Raw genomic sequence first — 22,592 nt, forward strand, 5'->3', positions numbered from 1 at the left:
AACGGTGACGACTGCTCGGGTCGGGTCCGGGACAACTTTCGGACGCGCGCGCGAGGATTGGCCGTGGGCGGATGAGAGAGGTTAGGTAGGGTCTGACGGTGAGTAGTGGACTGTGCAGAAGGTCTCAGGCTGAGAGAAGAGAAGAGTGGCCCGGCGACTGTTTCCGGAGACCGAAAACGTCCGACGTTAGACCGACTATACTGCCGCTATAGTTTAACGGTTGGGCTATCAAACAAACTCCAAACATGATGAAATTTGACAGGCGGTCTACCTACACTAAAATAAGACCGCACGCCAACTTTCAACCCAATCCGAGAACATTTTACGGCCACTTATAAAATAATATTTGGACATGCCGCGGGCGCGTGCAAGTGTGGTTGGGCTCAGAACGGACAACAGACGGAACGAGGAGAACCTGGACGGATGCAAGTTTGAAAACATGATGATGCAATGCACATGATGACATGACAAGAAGCAACACGCAAGCGAAAGACATGGCAACAACAACGAATAACTAAAAGACACCTGGCACATCAGTCTCGGGGCGTTACACATTAGAGTATCTAGGTCACATTAGGGTTTTGGTTGATTTGTGCCTTATGGTGTTATTCTAGTACGAACTCTATGATAGATTGAACAGAAAGAATAGCTTCATGTTATTTTACTATGGACTTTTGAATAGATTGATCAGAAAGGATAACTTTGAGGTGGTTTCGTACCCTACAATAATCTCTTCGTTTGTTCTCTGCTATTAGTGACTTTGGACTGACTCATTTGTTGCATGTTGAGGGATAGTTATATGATCCAATTATGTTATTATTGTTGAGAGAACTTGCACTAGTGAAAGTATGAACCCTAGGCCTTGTTTCAACGCATGGCAATACCATTTTCGCTCACTTTTATCATTAGTTACCTTGCTGTTTTTATATTTTCAGATTACAAAAACCTATATCTACCATCCATATTGCACTTGTATCACCATCTCTTCGCTGAACTAGTGCACCTATACAATTTACCATTGTATTGGGTGTGTTGGGGACACAAGAGACTCTCTGCTATTTGGTTGCAGGGTTGTTTGAGAGAGACCATCTTCATCCTGTGCCTCCCACGGATTGATAAACCTTAGGTCATCCACTTGAGGTAAATTTGCTACTGTCCTACAAACCTCTGCACTTGGAGGCCCAACAACGTCTACAAGAAGAAGGTTGTGTAGTATACATCAATATCATAGCTTTGGTCTCCATTGCTTTGGTTTAAACACCTTTGGAGGAAGATGGATGAGTCTACGTTGGGGAGTCTTAGACATAGAGTGCCTATACTTGATGGAGAGTACTTTCATGAGTGAAAAAATGAGATGCTTGAGATTTTCAATGAATATCATTTGAACATGTACATTACTAGCCCTTGTGCACCTCATGTTGATCCTTTGCATCCTACCCTTGATTTGTCTATTGACATGATCCGTAATCTTAGAACTGTTAATTTAATCACTAGAGGTTTGCGCAAAAACTTGCTTGCTAGCTTGCCTGCTCTTGATTGTGCCTACACCATATGGAGATTCCTTGAGGAATGATTTTTAAAATATTCCTTAAAAAACTTAGATGAGATTCTTCATAAGTCTACTGCCTTGAGTAAGATGAGCTCCAATGATCCCAAATTTGGTGATTTTTTATTTGAGCTTACTAATCTTATGAGTGCCAAAGGAGATGTTGGAATCATTAGCAATATCATTTCTGAAGTCATTAGAATTCATAGAGATGAACATTGTTATGGTCATACTTCTAATGAATCACTCTCTCTAGGAATTTATCCACCACATGACGATGTTGAACATGGAGAGGATGATGATACTGACTATGATCTTGATGATGCAATGAGACACTTTGGTCTTATGGCTAATCTTCACAGCTACATGGTTGGAGGAAAGGAATGAGTTCTAGATAGTGGGTGTACCGATCATATGACTGGAGACAAAGATATGTTTCGTGAGCTTGCTGAAAACGACGGCCCTCGAAAGATGTCACTTTTGGTGATAACTCAAAGGGTAAGGTGGTTGGCCTTGGTAAGGTGGCCATCTCGCATGATAGATCCATACAAAATGTTATGCTCGTTGAATCTCTTGGCTACAATTTACTTTCCGTATCTAGACTTGCTGACTTTGGTTTCAATGTCCTATTTACTGAAGTAGATTGCCAAGTGTTTCGTAGAGATAATCATAAAATGGTCTTTACTGGTACACGTAGAGGTGATCTTTACATTGTTGATTTCACTAAAAAGGCTCAACCTAGAACTTGCCTAATTGCTAAATTCTCGAAAGGTTGGTTATGGCATAGAAGGTTAGGTCATGTGGGCATGCGAAATGTTGATAAGCTTATTAAAGGTGATCATATCCTTGGAGTAAAAGATGTTATATTTGACAAGGATAGACTTTGTAGTGCTTGTCAAGCAGGAAAACAAGTTGGAGGAAGTCACCCCGTGAAGAACATTATGACCACGAGAAGACCGCTCGAGCTACTATATATGGATCTCTTTGGTCCCAATGCCTACAAGAGTCTCGGTGTTAACTCATTTGGTCTAGTCATAGTTGATGATTTTTCAAGATTACGTGGGTGTTCTTTCTTGATGATAAATCACAGGTCCAAAAGATCTTCAAGAACTTCGCTAGGAAGGCCCAAAATCAATTTGAAGTAAAGATCAAGAAGGTTCACAGCGACAACAGAATGGAGTTCAAGAACGCAAATGTGGATACCTTTCTTGACAAAGAAGGGATTTCACATGAGTTCTCGGCTACGTACACGCCTCAACAAAATGGAGTTGTTGAGAGGAAGAACTGAACTCTCATTGAGATGGCGAGAATGATGCTTGATGAGTACAAGACTCCAAAACACTTTTGGGCGGAAGCGGTTGAGACAGTCTGTCATGCAACAAATCACTTGTATCTTCACAAGCTGCTCGGCAAGACGGCATACGAGCTTCTCACTGGTAACAAACCCCAAGTTGGATACTTTTAAGTATTCAGCTCAAAGTGCTACATTCTTGATAAGCATCGTCGTTCTAAATTTGCTCCTAAATCTCATGAAGGTTTCCTACTTGGTTACGGGTCAAACTCTCACACTTACCGTGTCTACAACAATTTCACCCGAAAGGTTGAAGAGACGGTAGATGTGAAGTTTGATGAATCTAACGGCTCGCAAGTAGAGCGATTGCCAATTGATGTAGGAGATAAGGATCCTTCGGAAGCAATCCAGGACTTGTCTATTGGCAATATTTGTCCAACGGAGGTAAAGGAGAGTACCTCGTCCGTCCAAGTGGAAGTTTCTACCTCATGACATGGTGAACCAAGAGTTGATACGGAAGCATCCACAAGAGGGATGCACCAAGGTGAAGAAAACAAGGAAGTACACCAAGATGAACCTCATCAACCTCCTTCTCCACCAAGACAAGAGAACAACAACGCCAATAATGAAGAAGGCCAAGAAGAAGGACAAGATGATGAAGAAGATGTTCCACCCCGACCCCAGCAAAAGCTTTCACGAGTTCGGGCAAGAGTCTCAAGAGACCATCTCGTCGAAAAAATCTTCAATGATATTCAAACCGGGAAAATCACTCGCTCTAAAACTCGTTTAGCTAACTTTTGTGAACATTATTCATTCATCTCTAGCATTGAACCTATGAAGGTTGAAGAAGCATTGGAAGATCCGGATTGGATAAACGCCATGCATGAAGAGCTACACAACTTCGAGAGAAATCAAGTGTGGACATTGGTCGAGAAGCCCGACAACAACCACAACATCATTGGTACCAAATAGGTGTTTCGCAACAAGAAAGATGAAGATGGTCAAGTCATCCGCAACAAAGCTCGTCTCGTCGCCCAAGGCTACACTCAAGTCGAAGGTATGGACTATGGTGAGACATATGCCCCCGTTGCTAGACTTGAGTCCATCCTCATCTTACTTGCCTATGATAATCACCATGATATCACTTTATACCAAATGGACATTAAAAGTTCTTTTCTAAATGGTGAAATGGAGGAGGAAGTTTATGTTAAACAACCTCCTGGCTTTGTCAATCCTAAGAAACCCGATCACGTTTACAAACTTCACAAAGCTCTTTATGGTCTTGAACAAGCTCCTAGAGCGTGGTATAAATGCTTGACCAAGTTCCTTATTGAGAAAGGCTTTGAGATTGGAAAGATAGATTCTACTCTTCTCACTAAAAGGGTTAATGGTGAATTATTTGTATGCCAAATTTATGTTGATGATACCATATTTGGTTCGACTAACCCTCATTTTAGTGAAAAGTTTGGGAAGCTAATGTCTAAGAAGCTTGAGATGTCTATGATGAGTGAACTCAAGTTCTTTCTTGGTTTGCAAATCAAGCAAACTAAGGAAGGCACCTTTGTTTCTCAAAAAAAGTACACCAAGGACTTATTCAAGAAGTTCAACATGCAAGAAAGCAAAGGTATGAAAACTCCCATGCCAACTAGTGGACATCTGGATTTGACCAAGGATGGCAAACCGGTTGACAAAAAGGTTTATCACTCTATGATTAGTTCGTGATTATATCTATGTGCCTCCCGTCCTAATATTATGCTAAGTGTGTGCATGCACTACAAAAAGTTTACACTTCTGTGATGATACATGTTTGTCACAGTAGGTCACGTTTTCTGTCATGCATGTACATCCATGACAAATTTATGACAGAATCAAGATAGTCATACCTGTGCTGTCGTAGAAGTGTTCCATGACATCACCAAAATTATCATCACGGAAGTGTCCACTTCCATGATGATAAATCGCGCGTCACAGAAGTGCTTTCGTCAAGGGTGACCGATACGTGGCATCCACCGTAACGGAACGTCGTTAAGCTATCGGGTCCGGTTTTGGATCCGATAATCCGTTAACAGACCTGACCAATGGGGATTTTCCAAGTGTAAAATCATCATTGGCCGAAGGTAACACGTGTTAGCTCCGCGTTGGCACAGTTGTCACTCATCCAATGGGCGAGATGCGCCTATGATATGTTAACATGTGGACCGGCCCAAAAGTGGCCCATAAAGTTTAAATGGGCCGGCCCAACTAAAGGCCCACAAGATTTTGCGGACCATAATGGGCCGGCCCAGCTGAAGGCCCACAAGATTTTGTGGGCCATAATGGGCCGGCCCAGTTAAAGGCCCACAAGATTTTTGCGGGCCATAATGGGCCGGCCCAGGTGAAGGCCCACAAGATTTTTCTGGACCATAATGGGCAGGCCCAGCTAAAGGCCCACGAGATTTCTCCGACATTAATGGGCCGGCCCAGCTGTAGGCCCACAAGATTTTGAGGACCCTAGTAGGCCGGCTCATTAACTGACGGCCACGTTCCAGGCCTAATAATGGCCCATATGAGATCCGACCCATTAAAAGCCTACCACGTTCTCGGCCAAATTACGACCCAGATCAGGTCCGGCCCTTTAAGAGACTTTGGGCTAAATTATGGCCCATATCAGATTCGGCCCGTCAACTGGACGCTATGCTTTTGGGCCCACTTTCTAAGGCCCATTTAGTAATTCGGCATGATATTAGTTTCGGCCTGTTAAGGGCCCGTTAACATTTCGGCCCTATATTAATTTCAGCCAGTTAAAAGCCCGTCATATAGTTGGGCCTAACTACAGCCTGGTTTGCATCCGGCTTGCTCGCAGCCGATAATCTGATTGGGCCAAAAAGGACCGAGACAATTTTGGCCTGTTATAAGCCCATGATTTGATTGGCACATTCATGGGCCGGGGTCTATTTTGGCCTGCTGCCGGCCCATGAGCTGTTCGGCATGTTTGAGGCCCAACCTACTTTTCAGCCTCCTAAAGGCCCATTGAGTTTTCTTGGGAAAATAGGGGCAGCGGTTTACTCGGCCTATTAAAGGCCCAAATCTACTAGTGGGCCAGTTTACATTTAGGCCTATTAACGGACCAAGATGACGGGGCCCATGATGCGGATCATACTGGTGATTTGCATGACGGCCGTTTGGCCGGTTTACTGCGAAGGCATGATATATATATATATAGTAAAATAACTACAGCATCGTGAATAAGAAAAAAAACCTAGACTATAAAATAAAGAAATTACGGCATATTACGAGCATGATTGGTTTGATGCCAAAAGTTGGCATGCCAATATTTGGCAAATGCCAAATTTTGGCTAGTGATTGGTTGGCTATTAACTTTTCTTCTCAACCTCACAAAAAGTTGCCAACATTTGGCAAATTTTGATTTTGCCAAATGTTGGCTTGCCAAATATTGACAATGCCAATTGTTGGCATCAAACCAATTATGTTCTACATCCACTGGGCATCAAAGTTTGCCACTATGATAATAAAGCACAAGCAGACAGCAAATTACATACACTAGGCATCAAAGATCGCTACCAGTGCAACTAAACACACCGACAAAATAATATACAAAACCAACAACACTTCAATAGAGTTCAAGAAAGGTTAGCCCTGCTCGGGAGCTGCAGCGCAAGCAGCTGAGCAAGCTGGTGAGACTGCACTTGTTTGACACTTATATCCTCCTCACTCTGAAAGATAAACAAGCAGACAGATGACATGTTTTGCACATATAAGTATCAGTGCTGACAATTCATCACATTTCTTACCGACGAATAAAGTGACACAATTTGAAATAGCATTAACACAATATGGTATTGTTCAGGTCAAGACATGGCAGGAAATGACATTGTGAAGGAGTTGGCAGCTTCACGACACCACTGGATTACAGATCAAGAGCTCATAAGTATAAATGGTTAGTATGCTGTCAATTTATCCCATTTCAGATTGGCAAAATAAGATCACTTGCTCTGTATAGTTTAATTTACATGGTATGAATAAGGAACTTGGTTGTACAACTAAAAATTCAAATTGAGAAGTACATACTTCTGTTTATGAACTAGAGTACATAATAAACTTTAAACATGCAATTTGATGCAAACACCAAAAATAAAACAGCTGTTGCAGTCATGCCTAACCAAATATACACAACAAAGTTTGAAGGCTTGAGAAGGACAAACTTACATTATTGGTGAAGGCAGGCTCTATAAATCCCTTGTCCATGCTGATGGGGGGGGCAATTCAAGAAGTTTACCATAGAATCTTCTTCATAAGCATTCCCTTTATTCTAAATTTTGTTAAGAGTAAATATAGATGTGACAATATAAGAAAAAATGGAGAATATTTAAGATAAGATGAAGAGTGATGCTACATAACCAAGTAGCTATAAATGTAAGTACATCGATACAGGCAAGAGGTACAGCCAAGAGCAATGCAGATGTAAACTTCTTCAGTACCATCAGTGTTATCCAACCTTATGGTAAGAGTAAATATAGATCTTATGTGTAAAAATGGAGGGCAAAGGAAAATAAGCTGCAGAGTGATGGTACATGAACAACTACCTGTCAATATAAGTACACTGATAAAGGACAGCAGGTACTTACAAGAACAGTGCAGAGCTAAAAAAATTCATTGGCATTGGATATATATTCTACACTAATGTAACCATTCATACAGATCAGATAATTTGGAGCGAACAATTGATAAGCAAGCTATCATGCATACTGCTGTCACATAATGAACCAGGTATGTATGAAAGTACAATGATACAGGACAACAGGTACTAACAAGAGCAAAGTAGCGGGCAGCATATTTGCGATATCTTGTCGTTCTTTTCAAACCGGAATTCTTTTTCAAGCAGATTTCTAGCAAAAAAGATCCGTAAGGCACATGCGGAAAAGTAGAAGTTCAAATTGTCATGCGATATCATAGACAGTACCTCATCCTCGGAACGAGACCAGTGCATAACAAGGTTTTTCCATTCAATGTCTTCTAAATTTAGCACAGGAGACTTCACCAGAAATTCGTTTATAGACTTGCCATCAAAGTGTGATTTCCTCAGGTAACACCAATACTGCTGCAATGCTTCCTTGAAAAACGCAAGCAAGCTTTGCTCGTCATGACTATCCAGATTGACCCTCTCCTACTTACAACAATGTAATGTAAATCATTGATGTGTTCAATCAGCAGAAAAAAGGAAAATAATCACCATGAATAATAGCACTTACATGTAACTGGGACAGGAAGATGTGAAAATGGTGTTTGTCTTCACTATAATCTTCCAATGATGGGAATATATGCATGTAGTCCCTAACAACATAGACAGCATTGTATTTTCAACTAGGAATAACTGGAATGGGGTTCCAATTTGCAGGAATTTGCCGTCTCTGCAGTTGGGATATGTCTTCGGCCGGTGGACTTGCTGTACTTTTTGCTGGAGTGGGATTTTTCTGTGGTATAGCTGGTACTATGGCAACTGAAATCGGCATACCTTTTGCTAGAGTGCAGGTCCTGTGTGTTGTGGCTAGTGGTGTGGCCAGTGAAGTATGGGTACAGTCTGCTAGAGTCGGTCCTACGTTTTGTGTCACTGGTTGTACAGCCAATATAAGTGGGGTGCTGTCTGATTTCTCTGGCACAATCACATTTTTCAAGGACTTTGCTAGTGCTCCTTCAGGTTCGGCAATCACCCTCTTCCTTTTTGATGTCTGATGCACAAGAACATCATTTGAGTGAAAAAACATAGTATGATGACAGATGGAATATGTATTGATAATGTATGGGCATGTCATCTCGACATATATGACGAGTAAACTAAGCAGATGGCGGTGCAACAAAGTAGAGGAAATGCAAGACAACATATGCAAGATACGTGCAATCAATAAAACCTTGCCAAATTAGAGCAGACACCTTGATGGGTGAACATGACAGGCCATCTACCTTTGACTCCTCGAGGTTAGAATAGTCATTAGCATCATAGTCTGAACAAGAATCTACAGGTGGGGAGCGTATGAGTTTCATTGCATTCAGAATGGCACTCAATGCCTTGGTGCCAATTTTGTAAGTCATTGCAGTGTTCCACAATATTCTTCTGATGCGCAGATTCAGATATTCACTGTAATTATGTATAATATCTGAGAACCAGGAAAAAATAAATAGTTGTGAGATTATCTTTGTAATGCGGAGGATATTCTAATATAGGGACGCCCTTGTAAACACTTGTGTGCTATCACTGGATTCTGATGAGAGAGCTCATGTGTGCTGTAATATGGTGCGTGCATTTATATAATCTGGCACAAGTACTCAAAAAATAGGCTCCAGAAGTAAGGACAGTTGGCAGATGATAGCTTCAAAATATGCTGTATAGAGAGTTTATTGCCAAACCATGATAACAAGAGCACACAACAACTAGGCAGATCATAGTGTAGATGAAAGGGGTACACCATAACCACGATATATAAATCGGGAAAGTGGAACTGGCTTGAAAATATGGTGTTGTATTGCCCCTAGTAATTGAAAGTCTATCGATCAAGTACATGCCAGCTCTATCAGCTGTTGACTGCTGATGTACCTGCTCCCCATCCTGACAAGGAACATATTGTATGTACTAAATATAGAATAACAAAAGAGGAACATGTTAAAGAACAGAAGAGGAAGCATATTCTTGAGGTTCCGCTTAATTGCATACAATGTTGGTTGCCCACTCATGATGAATCACATCGCCCAAAGAAATGCAATTCCATGCTATCTCTCTATATGTGGCAATTTTGAACAAGAGTCATTAGGATCATATTCTGAACAAGAGTCAATAGGTGGGGAGCGTATGAGTTTCATTGCATCCAGAATGGCACTCAATGCCTTGGTGCCAATTTTTTAAGAGCATCTCCAGCCGTTCGGCCCCCCAGGGCGCTAAAAAAGGGCGGTCTGGGGGCGAACCAGTGCTAGTTCGGCCCCTGGGGGCGACCTAGCTCCCAATCACGCCCCCAGGACGCGAAAAATTCGAACTTGGTCGTTCCCGCTCATGAAAGACGCCACAAGTCAGGATATCGCAAGCCACAATTCGGCGTACAAAAAATAGAGCGGCAGAAGTTCGCGTGCGCATCACTCGGCGGGCTCTGCCCTAGGCGTCGGCGTAGTTGGCGTGCGCGGGCTTGGCGGTGTCGGAGCAGCCTCTGCGCTGGGCGGTGTCGGCGCGGCTTCGGTGGTGCTGGGCGTCATGGAGGCGTCGCCACACGGGCTTGGCTGCGGCATCGGCGTGTGCGTCGACGTCAGCGTGTGCGTCGGCGTCGGCGGCCTGGTGGAGGGAAGCTGGTTCAGGATGAGGCCGAGCTCCGCAAAGTACCACGCCTTGACCGCCTCGTCGGTGCTCTGGAGCATGTCCGCCCCGCCCAGCAGGAAAGCCAGGTCAGTGTTTCTCTTCTTCGCGGCGACGTTCGTCCGGAGCAGGTCGAGCTTGACGGCGCTGCTCGACATCAACGCCGACCACCGTGCCTCGATCTTCTCTTCATGAAGGACGCCCTGGGCCTGCACGTCGGCGAGGCAGTGCTCGATGGACTCCTGCACTCGAGCGGTGGCCGCGTCGGCGTATTTCCCCTTCTTGGCAACTTTGTTGCCGTCCGGCCGCCCTTCCGATGCGCCAGGAGTTGGCGCGTCCGGCTTGTAGGTCTCCTTGGCCTTGTCGAGCGTGCGCCGGACTTCCGCCCACTTCTCGCACTTGTCAATGCGCTTGTAGACGTGGAGGTACTTGAATTCAGCGTCGTTGTTGCTCTGCCGGTACAGGGCGAACATGCGCAGCAACTGCGTGGAGGAACAAACAGTTGGCACGCGTACATGGCGAAGAGAGGTGGGAGGCCGGCGTGGCATACCTGATCCTCGATGCTGGCGCCGCTCTCCAAGCGAGCCGCGGCCTCCTCGACGACCCCATGCCATTTGTTGCACGCCCCCTGGATACGCCCCCAATGGTTCGCCATCGCCTTGGAGCTGCGCTGCATGTAGACGCCTTTGAAGTAGGGGTCGACGAGCTTGCGCTCATCAAACTCGGCCTTGATGCGGTCCCAGTACGTGTCGATGCTTTGGTTTGTGCCGGTCGTCGGGTCGAGGCAGACGACTCTCCATGCTTCGGCGAGGCATTCCTCCTCCTTGGACGCCCACTTGATGCGCGGCTCGCCTGTCCTAGCCGCCCGCTTCTTCTTGCGCCCCTTCACCGGCGCAGGCGTCGGCTCCTCCTCCTCCTCCTCGTCCTCCTCCTCCTGCTCCTCCTGCTCGTCCTCGCCGTAGACGTAGCCGAGCTCGCCGTGCATGCCGCCGCTGGGATCCACCACCTCGTCCTGGGTGACGAACCCGGGAGACGCGGCGGCTATGGCCGAACCTGCCGCGATGATGTCGTCCATGTCGACCTCGGTCCCGTCGGTGTCGCCGAGGTGCGAGAAGGGCAGCGGGCCACGGCGTAGCGGGGGCGTCGGGGAGGAAGCGCAGGCGGGCGACGAGTAGTTGTATGGAGGGTACTGCACGCCGACGAAGGCGGGAGAGGGCGTGCGCTGGGCCGGGTATCCATGGGGGAAGGTGACGTTTGGGTTGAACCCACCGTGCGCGTCCCCGTCGGCGTAGCCCGGCGAGGGCGATCCCCACGGCTGCGGAGAGCCGACGCCTTGCTGGCCCCAGGGCGCATACTGGGCGTGGCTTCCGAGTGGATTCATCATCCCCGCGCGAGTCGCCTCGGCCTTGGTTTGGTCCGCCGAGGCAGCCGCAGCCGCGCGCGCCGTGTTGTCGCGGGCCTTCTTGGCGATGGCCCTGTTCTGCCGGTCGGCGGTGACAGCCTCCCGCCGCTGAATTTCCGCCCTCCACTTAGCGTTTGACATGCCCGGTGGCTTGATCGGCGGTGCCCTCGGCTTCCTCTGCTTCGGCTGGGCGACGGAGGCGGTCGCGGTTGCCGCCATGCGGGGGGCGACGTACTTCTTCAGTGGCATGGCAGCCGGCTGGGAGGAAGGCGAGCAGTAGGGGGATTGGCGGGAGGATGGAAGAGTACGGGAGGGAAGTGCGGAAAACGCGGGAAGAAACGGCGGGAAGAGGCGCTCGCCTCGCCAATAGGGCAGGCCCACACGCCCTTTTTGCTTGTGCTGGAGCCCCAGGCGCCCCCCAGGAAGCCGGGTTCGGCCTGGGTCCGCCGGCACCAGTTTTGGCCCGAGCCGGCGAAAAACGGGCTTCTGGGGCGCGACTGGGCCGTTTTTTGGCGCCAGCGCGGCAAAAACGCCTGGGGAGGGCCTGTTGGGGGCGCGGCTGGAGATGCTCTAAGTCATTGCAGTGTTTAGCTTCAAGAGTGGACTGCTGCTAGTGCGACACAAAGCAGCTACACCGATCATAGTGTAGATATAACGGGGAAACCGTAAGCATCAGAGTAAAATCAGCATAGTGGAACTTGCTGGAATATATGTGCTAGTATTGCCGGTACGGCTAGAAAGGCTTCGGATACCAACTCTCTTAAACTGAAGGTGTGGTATTGTTAATATCAGTGTAACTCTCAAAGGTGACACAGCTCCCCGCATTTCCTTGCTATTCTTATAGGATTCAAGTGGGCAGGCCACTACAAATCCTATTCCCATGTTTACAAAATCCTACGAATCAAAGAGGCCCGAAGAGTTCAAAGTGTCCATACCAACCGACCGTATAGACCTCTACACTGAAAATGTCCCTGCTCATCTTCACTACAAAGAACATACTGTACTACTATCATACTCCCTCCGTTCCAAAATATAAGTCTTGGTAGAGATTTCCACTATGGATCACATACAGATGTATCCAGATACATTTTAGAGTGTAGATTCACTCATTTTGCTCCATATGTAGTCCATGGTGGAATCTATACAAAGACTTGTATTTAGGAATGGAGAGAGTACTTATTAAAGAAGAATGGAAGAGGAACATGCTAAAGAAGAGCAAGCAGATTTTGGATAATAAAATGTTCGTTGCGCAGTGCCCACACATGATGAACCAGAGCGCATTAAGAAAGCAACTCCCTGTTGTCTCTCTATATGTGGTGCACGTGCTTTTTCGAAAGTAAAGTAGGAACATTAGCTGACCAATTAAATGTTATATGTTTTAGTAATATCAGCATCATATCAGATTCGTACTTGAGCAACAAGTTTGGAATTATGAGTGGCACGTTGTTTAGCTTGATGGATTCAGGAGCAGTGCTAAGCAGGTATGATGATGGTACTGAATATAAAGGCATGTCGGCATTTGGGTTAGTCGACCATTTCAGGCGGTTGGATGAAGATCCTACGTCTCCTAACCCTTCTTCTTCCTCGTCTCTGATTCTTCCCATACAGAACACCGCATGGGCCGCCGGCCGGACCATCGGCCCCCACCGCCTATGTTCCTCCGCCACCCCCACCCCCACCCCCGCCCCACCCGCATCGAGTTTTCTTCGTTCGGCGAGGCCCCACCACCTCCCCTAACAACCATAGTCCCCACCCGAGCCCCTTTGTTCGCACCAGCGAACTCCGGCGAGCTCTAAAAAATCGACTGACCCAATTTTGAAATTTAGTCTACTATCATTTAACTAGTGTGGAATATAAAAGGCGAAAACCATAAGCATTGGGAGTATAGTGTTGAGCGTGCCATGGCGGATCTGATGCAAACCGGACAAAGGCAACTTCGCAACCAATGTTTGCTCTCAACTAGCAAGTAAGTGATGGACAAGAAATCAGAGTAAAGCAGTGGCGATCTATTTTCTTGCTGCGATAAATAAGTTGAGCAGATACGAAAGAGTACCGCCTCTGGTGCGGCGCCGTGTATGCATCTGCTGAGAATTTGACGGTGTTGCGGTAGCGATGGCTGTCGGCGGGAAGCGGATCTAGGAGGGTAGACGGTGGCAGCGCAGCGCGGTGGTCGAGACGGTCCTAGGAGCGGCGCCGACAAGGTGGACGACGGCGGGGATGAAGCGAGAAGACGGGATGCAAGGATCTCGGTCTGAAGCCGTGGATGAGAGAGGTTGATCTCTTGTAATGGACGGCGGCGTCGGGGTATCAGCTCCGGCATGGTGGACGGCGGTGGATGGGGTGGCGGACGGAGGAGGCTGGGGTGGAGAGGGTGTTTTGGCGCCCACGGAGTACGAATGGGGAAATGGAGGTGGAGAGGAAGGGGGGACCATGTCTTCAGGGTGCGCTTGTCTCAAATGCGAGGAAATTTACAAACTTAGCCCCCGTTTCAAATATCCTACATCACAGCAATATTAGTCGGTTGGGGATAGGACGGTAATCTCGCATACACCGAATATTTGCCGATGAGAGTCTGTTTTTGGCACCCACCATGTATGAATCGGGGAGGGAGTCGATTTCGGCCGAGGACACACTGTGTTTTGGCGCCCACCGTGTATGAATCCGGGTGAGAGGCGGTTATGTCTCGTTTGAGTGAAATTACAAACCTACCCCTATCAAAACCTATAGAAATCGAGCAGATAGGCTTTGCGTGGCAGGGATAGGTAGTAGTAATTTCCATCTCGCAGATTTTGGTTTCGGGCGGTTACTGCGATTTTCCCCGCTTCGTTCAAATTTTGCAGAGTGCATGTTTACCGTGCCAACTCAATTCGTATCCCGTTTGTATTCTATTTTTTCGAGCGGGATCCATTTTCAATTGGAATAAAATTCTATATACATCATTTTCTTATATATACTTTCAAAAGCACAACAAAGAATTCTGCTCCTTTATATGTATAATATGCTTTACAAATACAATGATCTCAAAATCATAAGGTTGAATTCAAAAAATTAAACCAAATTATGTTCTACTAAAATGTATGGATCAGTAATATCTACATATTAAATATCATAGATGCACGTGAATTCATATGAGTATGCATGTTTGATAGATCAATTTTGGTTCGAGTACGGATTACATGTATCATCATCTCGAATTCAAATATTTGAATCCCTTTTATGTTCACTCCTTTCATGCCCATCTCTCTCGCATGCACGCTCCTTCATGTAGCTATCACTCTCTTTTCTCCAGCTCACCCGCACGCTCACTTCATGTTTCTCCTATCCTCGCAAACATGGTCTCTCAACGTCTCCTTTGAGAAGTGCCACACTCTCCCTATCATTATACATTACACGGTTTTCATTATCTCTCACGTCTCTACCGTTCTCTCATATCACTAGGTACCTAAGCTTTCTTTTTCACCGCCACACACACAGTCTCCACTCGTCTTTCACTTTCTCTTTCTCTCTATGGGATTCTCTCACACACCCTATATGTCTCTAGATATGAATCATACCACTAAAATTACTCTCTCTCTCTCTCCTGTAGACACAACATTTGTTGCGGTCTCCTTTTCGTCTCCATCCCATACTGACATTATTCATTTGTTTACCGATCAGACAAACTCCCCCCCCTCTCTCTCTCTCTCTCACACACACAACTCCTGCTTCCACTCCCCTTCCTGACTGCCGTCTCTCTCTTACACACACAAAACTCTCGCTTTCGCACCCCCGACTCGTATTTCCTCACAAACATTTATCGACTAGCCTCTAGATAGGTTTATACACCCGCACACTCGTGCTTCCACTATCGCATACATGTCTCTCTCCCGCTCCTTGTATCTATGTATATTTTTCTTCCCTTCTTGATACACGCCCTCTCTATCATGCACACACACACTATCGCCTCATTTTAAGCTGATACCTCTCGCACACACACTCTTTGTGTCTTTGTCACACATGCACTCCATCCTCCTCTTCTCCCCCCCTCTCTCTCTCTCACACACATGGGATTTTTGCAACAACTAACAAGATGCCCATGCGTTGCACGGAACATGAAGATGCATTTGTATGAGTAGTTTATCTTGTGGGAGAAAAGGATGAACAAGGGAAGGCCTTATTTGCAAATGTGGAGAGGGGTGTGGGTATCTTTTTGCAAAATTGCCATAGTTTCCTTCCTATCCGTCAGATATAGATCGGACGGCCTATATTGCAGGATGGCAGGCACACGATCATCACTGACTATGCTTTTTTTATAAGAGTTCTCTACTCTTATAAAAACCCGAGTTGGTGATGATGGTGTGCCTGCCATCCTGCAATATAGACCGTTCGATCTATATCTGACGGATAGATAGCAAAGTATGACAATTTTGCAAAAAGATACCCCACCTCTCTCCATATTTGCAGATAAGGTCTTCCCTCGTTCATCCTTATCTCTCACAACCTCATTGTTGAGCAATTAAAAAAGAAGCCACTGGAACAATCTGGCATGGTGGCCAGCTGACCGCTACCGGCGTCGTCCATCTCCATGCCTACGCTCAGTCCGACCACCAATCGCCACAACGCCCAACTCCTACTCACCTCATTTCTCATCTTTCTCGAGATATTCTTATTTTTTACATATGGGATTACTCCTACATGGATCAATCACAACAGATATTTTGTAAAATAAATGCATCTTGGTGTTCCGTGCAATGCATGGGCATCTTGCTAGTAGGGATAAAAACAGAGTTGGTGATGATGGTGGGCCTGCCATCCTGCAATATAGGCCGTCCGATTTATATCTGACGGATAGGAACTAAACTATGGCAATTTACCCGCACTCCTCTCCACATTTGCAGATAAGGCCTTCCCTCGTTCATCCTTTTCTCCCACAAGATCTTGATGTTCCGTGCAACGCACGGGCATCTTGCTAGTAAGATTAGAAATTAGACATATACCACTTCTCGAATCTTGAAAACAACAACATTCCTCCCTTATCTCATCAAAACCACCAAAGGAATATATTTTGAGTGAAACATAACAATTTTTTAGTGATATACGTATTTCAAAACTAGACTTTTTTTCTATCAAATCAGTGAATATGTATTAATCTACTCAGATCATGTGGCAACGCATTGGCACATTGCTAGTAGTTATTATAATTTTTTGGACACCAGACAAACGGTGGAGTACATATACGAAGAGAAGAGGCGCACGCACGCAGTCGGTCTCTCGCTGTCTCGCACACACGAGTGCTACGTAAAGGCAATGTTAAAAAATAAACCCTAAAACCCTAGGTGCATGATTGTTGCATTCGCGGGTACCGGGTACGTGATGGAGCGCACCTTTGTAGGAATAGTCAGCTCGCGTGATAATTTGATCTGTAGGAGTTGATGGTCGGGACCATAGGTGAACGACTTGGAGGCGGTGGCTCGCCAGTTGCCACAGATCGAGTAGCCACGTTTAAAATAGTATCATTTTTTTAGCGGGGTTAAGAGTTCCAATTTTCAATGGCGTATGGAGCGAAAATGGAATTCATAGTACTACCTACTACGTACCTCCTTAGCGTATGGTTGTATGGGTTTATGTTGCGAGATGTTGAACCTGGTAGTTCTAGAGAAAATACTATGTTTAGATTTAGATGTTGGTTTTCAGTAATGAAAATCGGAAGGACCACAGGTGAACGACTTGGATGTTGAAATTGTTGAACATGCGTAGGAAGCGAGCAAGGCATGCTTTCACCGTCGTGGATCCACGGGTGTAGATGACGTCGAACAAATTGCCGATGATGGTTCTAACGTTGTACTCACAGCCAATCATGGAGATTTGGGATGCCATGGATTTGGGAAGAGGGTTAGGATTAGTGGAACTGCCATAATGTGAAAGGACGGGACAACTGGGAGCGAACTGTTGTAAGGTATTGTACTATACATAGTAGAAGACGAGGACGAGTAGGGCGTGCGAACGGCAGGGGGTTCTTGGTTGCCCGGTGGATAAACGGCTCCAAGCCCCCAAAGAGTTCTCGAGAACTATGCGGGGCCAACTAGATATCATGTCTACTAGATCCATATCGTAGGCTTGACGGTATAGCTTCTGCCTGTTCGCACGCCATGCTGACGCGTGGGTAACTTCACTTAATTCTGTCAACCGTCGTGGCTCCCATGCCCTTCGCCTCCCTCGCGCGGTCGCGCCCTTTGAGACTTCGACCGGCTATAAATGAGCAAATTTTTTTGCCTACTCCGCATGCATGATACTCCCTCTGGTCCTTTTTACTTCCGTCAACCATTTGCAAAGTGTTTGACCAAATTTATAAGTACTAAAAATATCAATATCTACAATATCGTTTCTTGTTTTGTGACATATCAACCAATAAGAGATGTGGGCGGTGCATGCTTTCAATGACTTGAGACTGCCAAACATGACATGAAGTGGTTAGTTCATTGCATGCAATGCTATTAATTAGCAAAAAGACATTAAGTTTTCTCGTTTTCCTCTCCGCCTTGGTCGCGGTGCACAACGTAAGATGACTTACACACCTAGACGGAGGGAGTAACCCAAATAAGCACCTCTTGGGTGGGTTAGATTTTTTTGGGTTAGTTGAGTTCAAACTAACCCAAACTAACTCTAACACATGGATCCAAACAGGGCCAAAGTTAGCTATTAGAGTACTACTACCTCCCTTCTAGTTTAAAGGGCTCGATTCAAAGATTTGACCTACTCTTAGCAAGATAGAGGCGGTGGAATAGTTTTTGTAGTTCTTCACAAAAAAATGTATTTACCAAATGCATGCATGAACAGTAGTTATTCTAACCCCCCCTCTCTTCTTTAATTCTTTGCCACATCAGCATGTTTGCTATTCCCGTGTGCATGATACCAGCTAAGATACCACCATTATGGCCAGCCTTAATCATCGCATGCAATAATTTAGTGCACCTTGAAATATGAAAATGTGTGGGGCGTGTATGTTTTTAATGACTTGAGACTATACCTAGCCCGGCATGCAAGATGAGACTTATTATGAACCGTTCCCCATACCTGCAGGAAGCCCGTTCGTTGGGCACCAATCCGTTGTGACCAGCAATATTTCCACCCCTTCCCTCCCCTGTAATTTACTCCAACAAATATGCCCACGTAGCTGTTATTTAACTGCAGGTGCATTGGGTCACTGACATATGGGCCCAACAGGGTTCTGGCCCACATGTCAGTGACACAACTGGACCTGCAGTTAAGTCAGTGCAGCTCAGTCCATATCTTACATAGGTGTGCCATTGCTCGCTATAAATATTGCGCCTCCCACGACATCGCTATCTCCTCCCCCTTACGTTCACGTTCATCCCTATCTCCCCCCTCCCTCTCACGTCGACCACCATGGCATTGCCCCTCCCAAGCCCTAGGCGCCCCTCGTTGCACCGCGCGGACGGTACCGCGTCGTCGTTCCGTTCCTCGCCGCCACTAGTCGAGGAGGACGCGTCGGTGTTCTGCTCCTCACCGCCACTAGTTGAGGAGGATGCGTCGGCGTTCCGCTCCTCGCACGTGATGCGTCGAGGTGGACGCGTCGGCGTTCCCAATCTCGCCAGCACGCGCGTCAGCTCCCCGCTATGAGGAGAACACCGCGCCGCCCGCCCAGCCCCCCTCCCAGCCTCGAGGAGCTTTGGAAAGAAATGGATGTCACCTTGTGGGAGGCTTTACCTCCAGCAGAGCACGCCAAAATAGAGGCGGAGAAGAAGGCCGAGGAAGAGAAGCGCACCGCGGAACAAGCTGCCTGGGAGGCCTATGTCGCGTCCGAGAGAGTCATGCAATTGGCTTGATACGTCTCCAACGTATCTATATTTTTATTGCTCCATGCTATATTATCTACTGTTTTGGACATTATTATCCACTTTTATATTATTTTTGGGACTAACCTATTAACCGGAGGCCCAGCCCAGAATTGTTGTTTTTTTTGCCTATTTTAGGGTTTCGAAGAAAAGGAATATCAAACGGAGTCCAAACGGAATGAAACCTTTGGGAACGTGATTTTCTCACCGAATACAACTCAGGAGACTTGGACCCTACGTCAAGCCAACTAACAGGAGGCCACGAGGTAGGGGGCGCGCCTGCCCCCCCAGGCGCGCCCTCCACCCTCGTGGGCCCCTTGTTGCTCCACCTACGTACTTCTTCCTCCTATATATATCCACGTACCCCAAACGATCAGAACAGGAGCCAAAAACCCTAATTCCACCGCCACAACTTTTTGTATCCACGAGATCCCATCTTGGGGCCTGTTCCGGAGCTCCGCCGGAGGGGGCATCGATCACGGAGGGCTTCTACATCAACACCATAGCCTCTCCGATGAAGTGTGAGTAGTTTACTTCAGACCTACGGGTCCATAGTTAGTATCTAGATGGCTTCTTCTCTCTTTTTGGATCTCAATACAAAGTTCTCCCCCTCTCTTGTGGAGATCTATTCAATGTAATCTTCTTTTTGCGGTGTGTTTGTTGAGACCGATGAATTATGGGTTTATGATCAATTCTATCTATGAATAATATTTGAATCTTCTCTGAATTCTTTTATGTATGATTGGTTATGTTTGCAAGTATCTTTGAATTATCAGTTTGGTTTGGCCTACTAGATTGATCTTTCTTGCAATGGGAGAAGTGCTTAGCTTTGGTTTCAATCTTGCGGTGTCCTTTCCGGTGACAGTAAGGGCAGCAAGGCACGCATTGTATTGTTGCCATCGAGGATAACAAGATGGGGTTTTCTTCATTGTAGCGACCCGACCCGAATGGATCAAGTCTCTGTGCTTAAGTGTCATCCCTGGATCGGTATGCTGACACACACAGTACTCGAAGAATTTATAACAGAGGTAAATCACATGTATAATGTAACGTAAATACTATTACCTCAATCCATATAGCGGAAGCAACAAGGTTGTGGATTCCCATCAACACCAACGGCAAAGTTGAGTGTAGAAATCGTAACCCTAAGGTATCACTTACTCATCGTAAGAAACCTGCAACATGAGACGTTGCAGCCCGAAACGGGTCAGTACATTGAATGTACTGGCAAATTCACACCATAGAGAATAATGAATAATGACTATCACTACATGCATATTTGGCTGGTGGAAAAGCTCTATGGTTATAAGGTTTTTGCGTAAAGCCAATTTTTCCCTACTGCAAAGGAATACATTTTAATTAACTATCATGGTGGTTGTTGAACATTGAGAATGGTTGACAACATTCTCAATCCCAATTACGTAACATCATTAAAACCCAACAATATTCATTTATAGTAACGTGATGAGATCAACAGGATAATCCAAGAACTAGATACTCAAGATGTCCATAACCGGGGACACGGCTAATCATGATTAGTTTGTACACTCTGCAGAGGTTTGCGCACTTTTCCCCACAAGACTCGATCGCCTCCGTTTGGTTTCTCGCACTACAGGGTGTTTGAGAAGACGGATGACCGAGACATAGTCTTTCAGAAGTGCTAGCAGCTTACATGTGGGGTAGACCGTACCACCTACAACCCCTACATCTGCTAGTCCACCCCGTAAGAGTTCACACAACTTAGTCAACTATGCCAGAGCCCATAGTAGCATGTGGCTGCACACGGAAGTTTCTAGCATGAATTATCTTATGATCCCTTTGAGCCTGGGTGGCGGTCCAAAATAAAACAGACAAGTCCTGATAGACATCAGGTGCCTCAATCCACCCAGATGTGTGTTTAAGTTGCCACCTTAGATAAACCATTAAAATTATCAACTCACATCTGTCATGGATATCACTCACCCAATCCACGTCTACTAGCATAGCATGGCATAATAAGCAAACGTAGAAGTAACTCCCAAAGGTTTCGTAATAATACAGGTGATAGGTACTACCTCATCTACTTCCCATCCCACAATTTAATTAGATCCTAATCATGCAATGTGAGAGGATTGATCTAATGCAATAAAACTGGGTTGTAGAAAAGATATGATCAAAGTGTGAACTTGCCTGCAATGTTGATGAAGATGATTCGCACTCGAAAACTTGATAGATCTACTCGTCACACTCCGGTCAATCTATCGTAAGCAAGCAATAGTAACCACACATAAGCAATCACTCAAAAGATCAGAAAGATCAAAGAAGTCGATTCGGAAAACAACAAAACCAAACCAATAACTCTTGCAACATAAAACAATTTCTAACAGTACCAAAATTATGTGAATTTGGCCTTATTAGAATGTTTAGGTCAAGAGCTTCGATTTGCAAAAAGAATCAACTCAAACGGAGTTACGGATAAAAAGATATGATCAAAAGAAGTTTGAATTCAAATCTGTTCTAATTCAAATTTTAAACTTTTCAAAACATGTTTGAGTTGGATTATTGGATAGAGGAGATCATAACGAAGACGTGGGCGTTGGTTTCGTTGGATTTGGACAAACGAGTAAGTTACGAGTGTTTGAAGTTCAGGGACTAAACTGTAAAGAAAACTCCTCACATATAGGTCCCTGGCCGAAATTAAAATAGAAAAAGAAAGAGACTAAATTGCAAACGTTCGTTACCGAATGCTAACGGATGGATTCGTTCGCTCCGAAGGGATAGATAGCGAACGTTCTCTGTATAGGACTAACCACAAAAAAACGATCTAAAAGAAAAACCGAAGAAAACCGGATCGGGGGGTTTTTTTGTGCGGGTTTTACCGGTTCGCGATGGGTTGGCGGTTTTCAGAGAGAAAACCGGTGGCGGCGATGGCGTTCTCCGGCGAGACAGGACGGCGGCAGCGGCTCGGGTCCGGCCGGGGCGGCGGCTCCGGTCGTCCAGGAGGGCGGCGAAGGGGTCGGGGTGGGGCGGCGCGGCGAGGCGAGGCGAATGGCGGCGTCGGCGGCGGATCTCGCCGGCGGCGACGGAACGTGGCGCAAGGGCGGCACGAGAGGCAGGGCACTGCAGCGGCGGCGGCGCAAGGGGTGGCGCGGGGCGGCGCGGTGCCTCGGGTTGTAAAGGGTCGGGGCGGCTCCTGGCTTGGGGAA

At 46.1% G+C, this 22,592-nt stretch overlaps 1 protein-coding gene across 1 annotated transcript; it reads right to left on the bottom strand.

Moving 5' to 3' along the window:
- Window positions 1-9,956: 9,956 nt before the first annotated feature.
- On the bottom strand, window positions 9,957-11,821 carry LOC147971251 (uncharacterized). The gene is made up of 2 exons (XM_087523886.1): window positions 10,721-11,821; window positions 9,957-10,652 (listed from the first exon to the last, which is right to left on the bottom strand). The coding sequence occupies exons 1-2, from the start codon at window positions 11,819-11,821 to the stop codon at window positions 9,957-9,959; spliced, it is 1,797 nt and encodes a 598-aa protein (XP_087380012.1).
- Between the last annotated feature and the right edge of the window lie 10,771 nt (window positions 11,822-22,592).

The sequence above is a fragment of the Triticum urartu genome, chromosome 5A, assembly GCF_056163025.1.
Source record: "Triticum urartu cultivar PI428250 chromosome 5A, HENAU_Tu73, whole genome shotgun sequence".
Taxonomy (NCBI): Eukaryota; Viridiplantae; Streptophyta; class Magnoliopsida; order Poales; family Poaceae; genus Triticum; species Triticum urartu.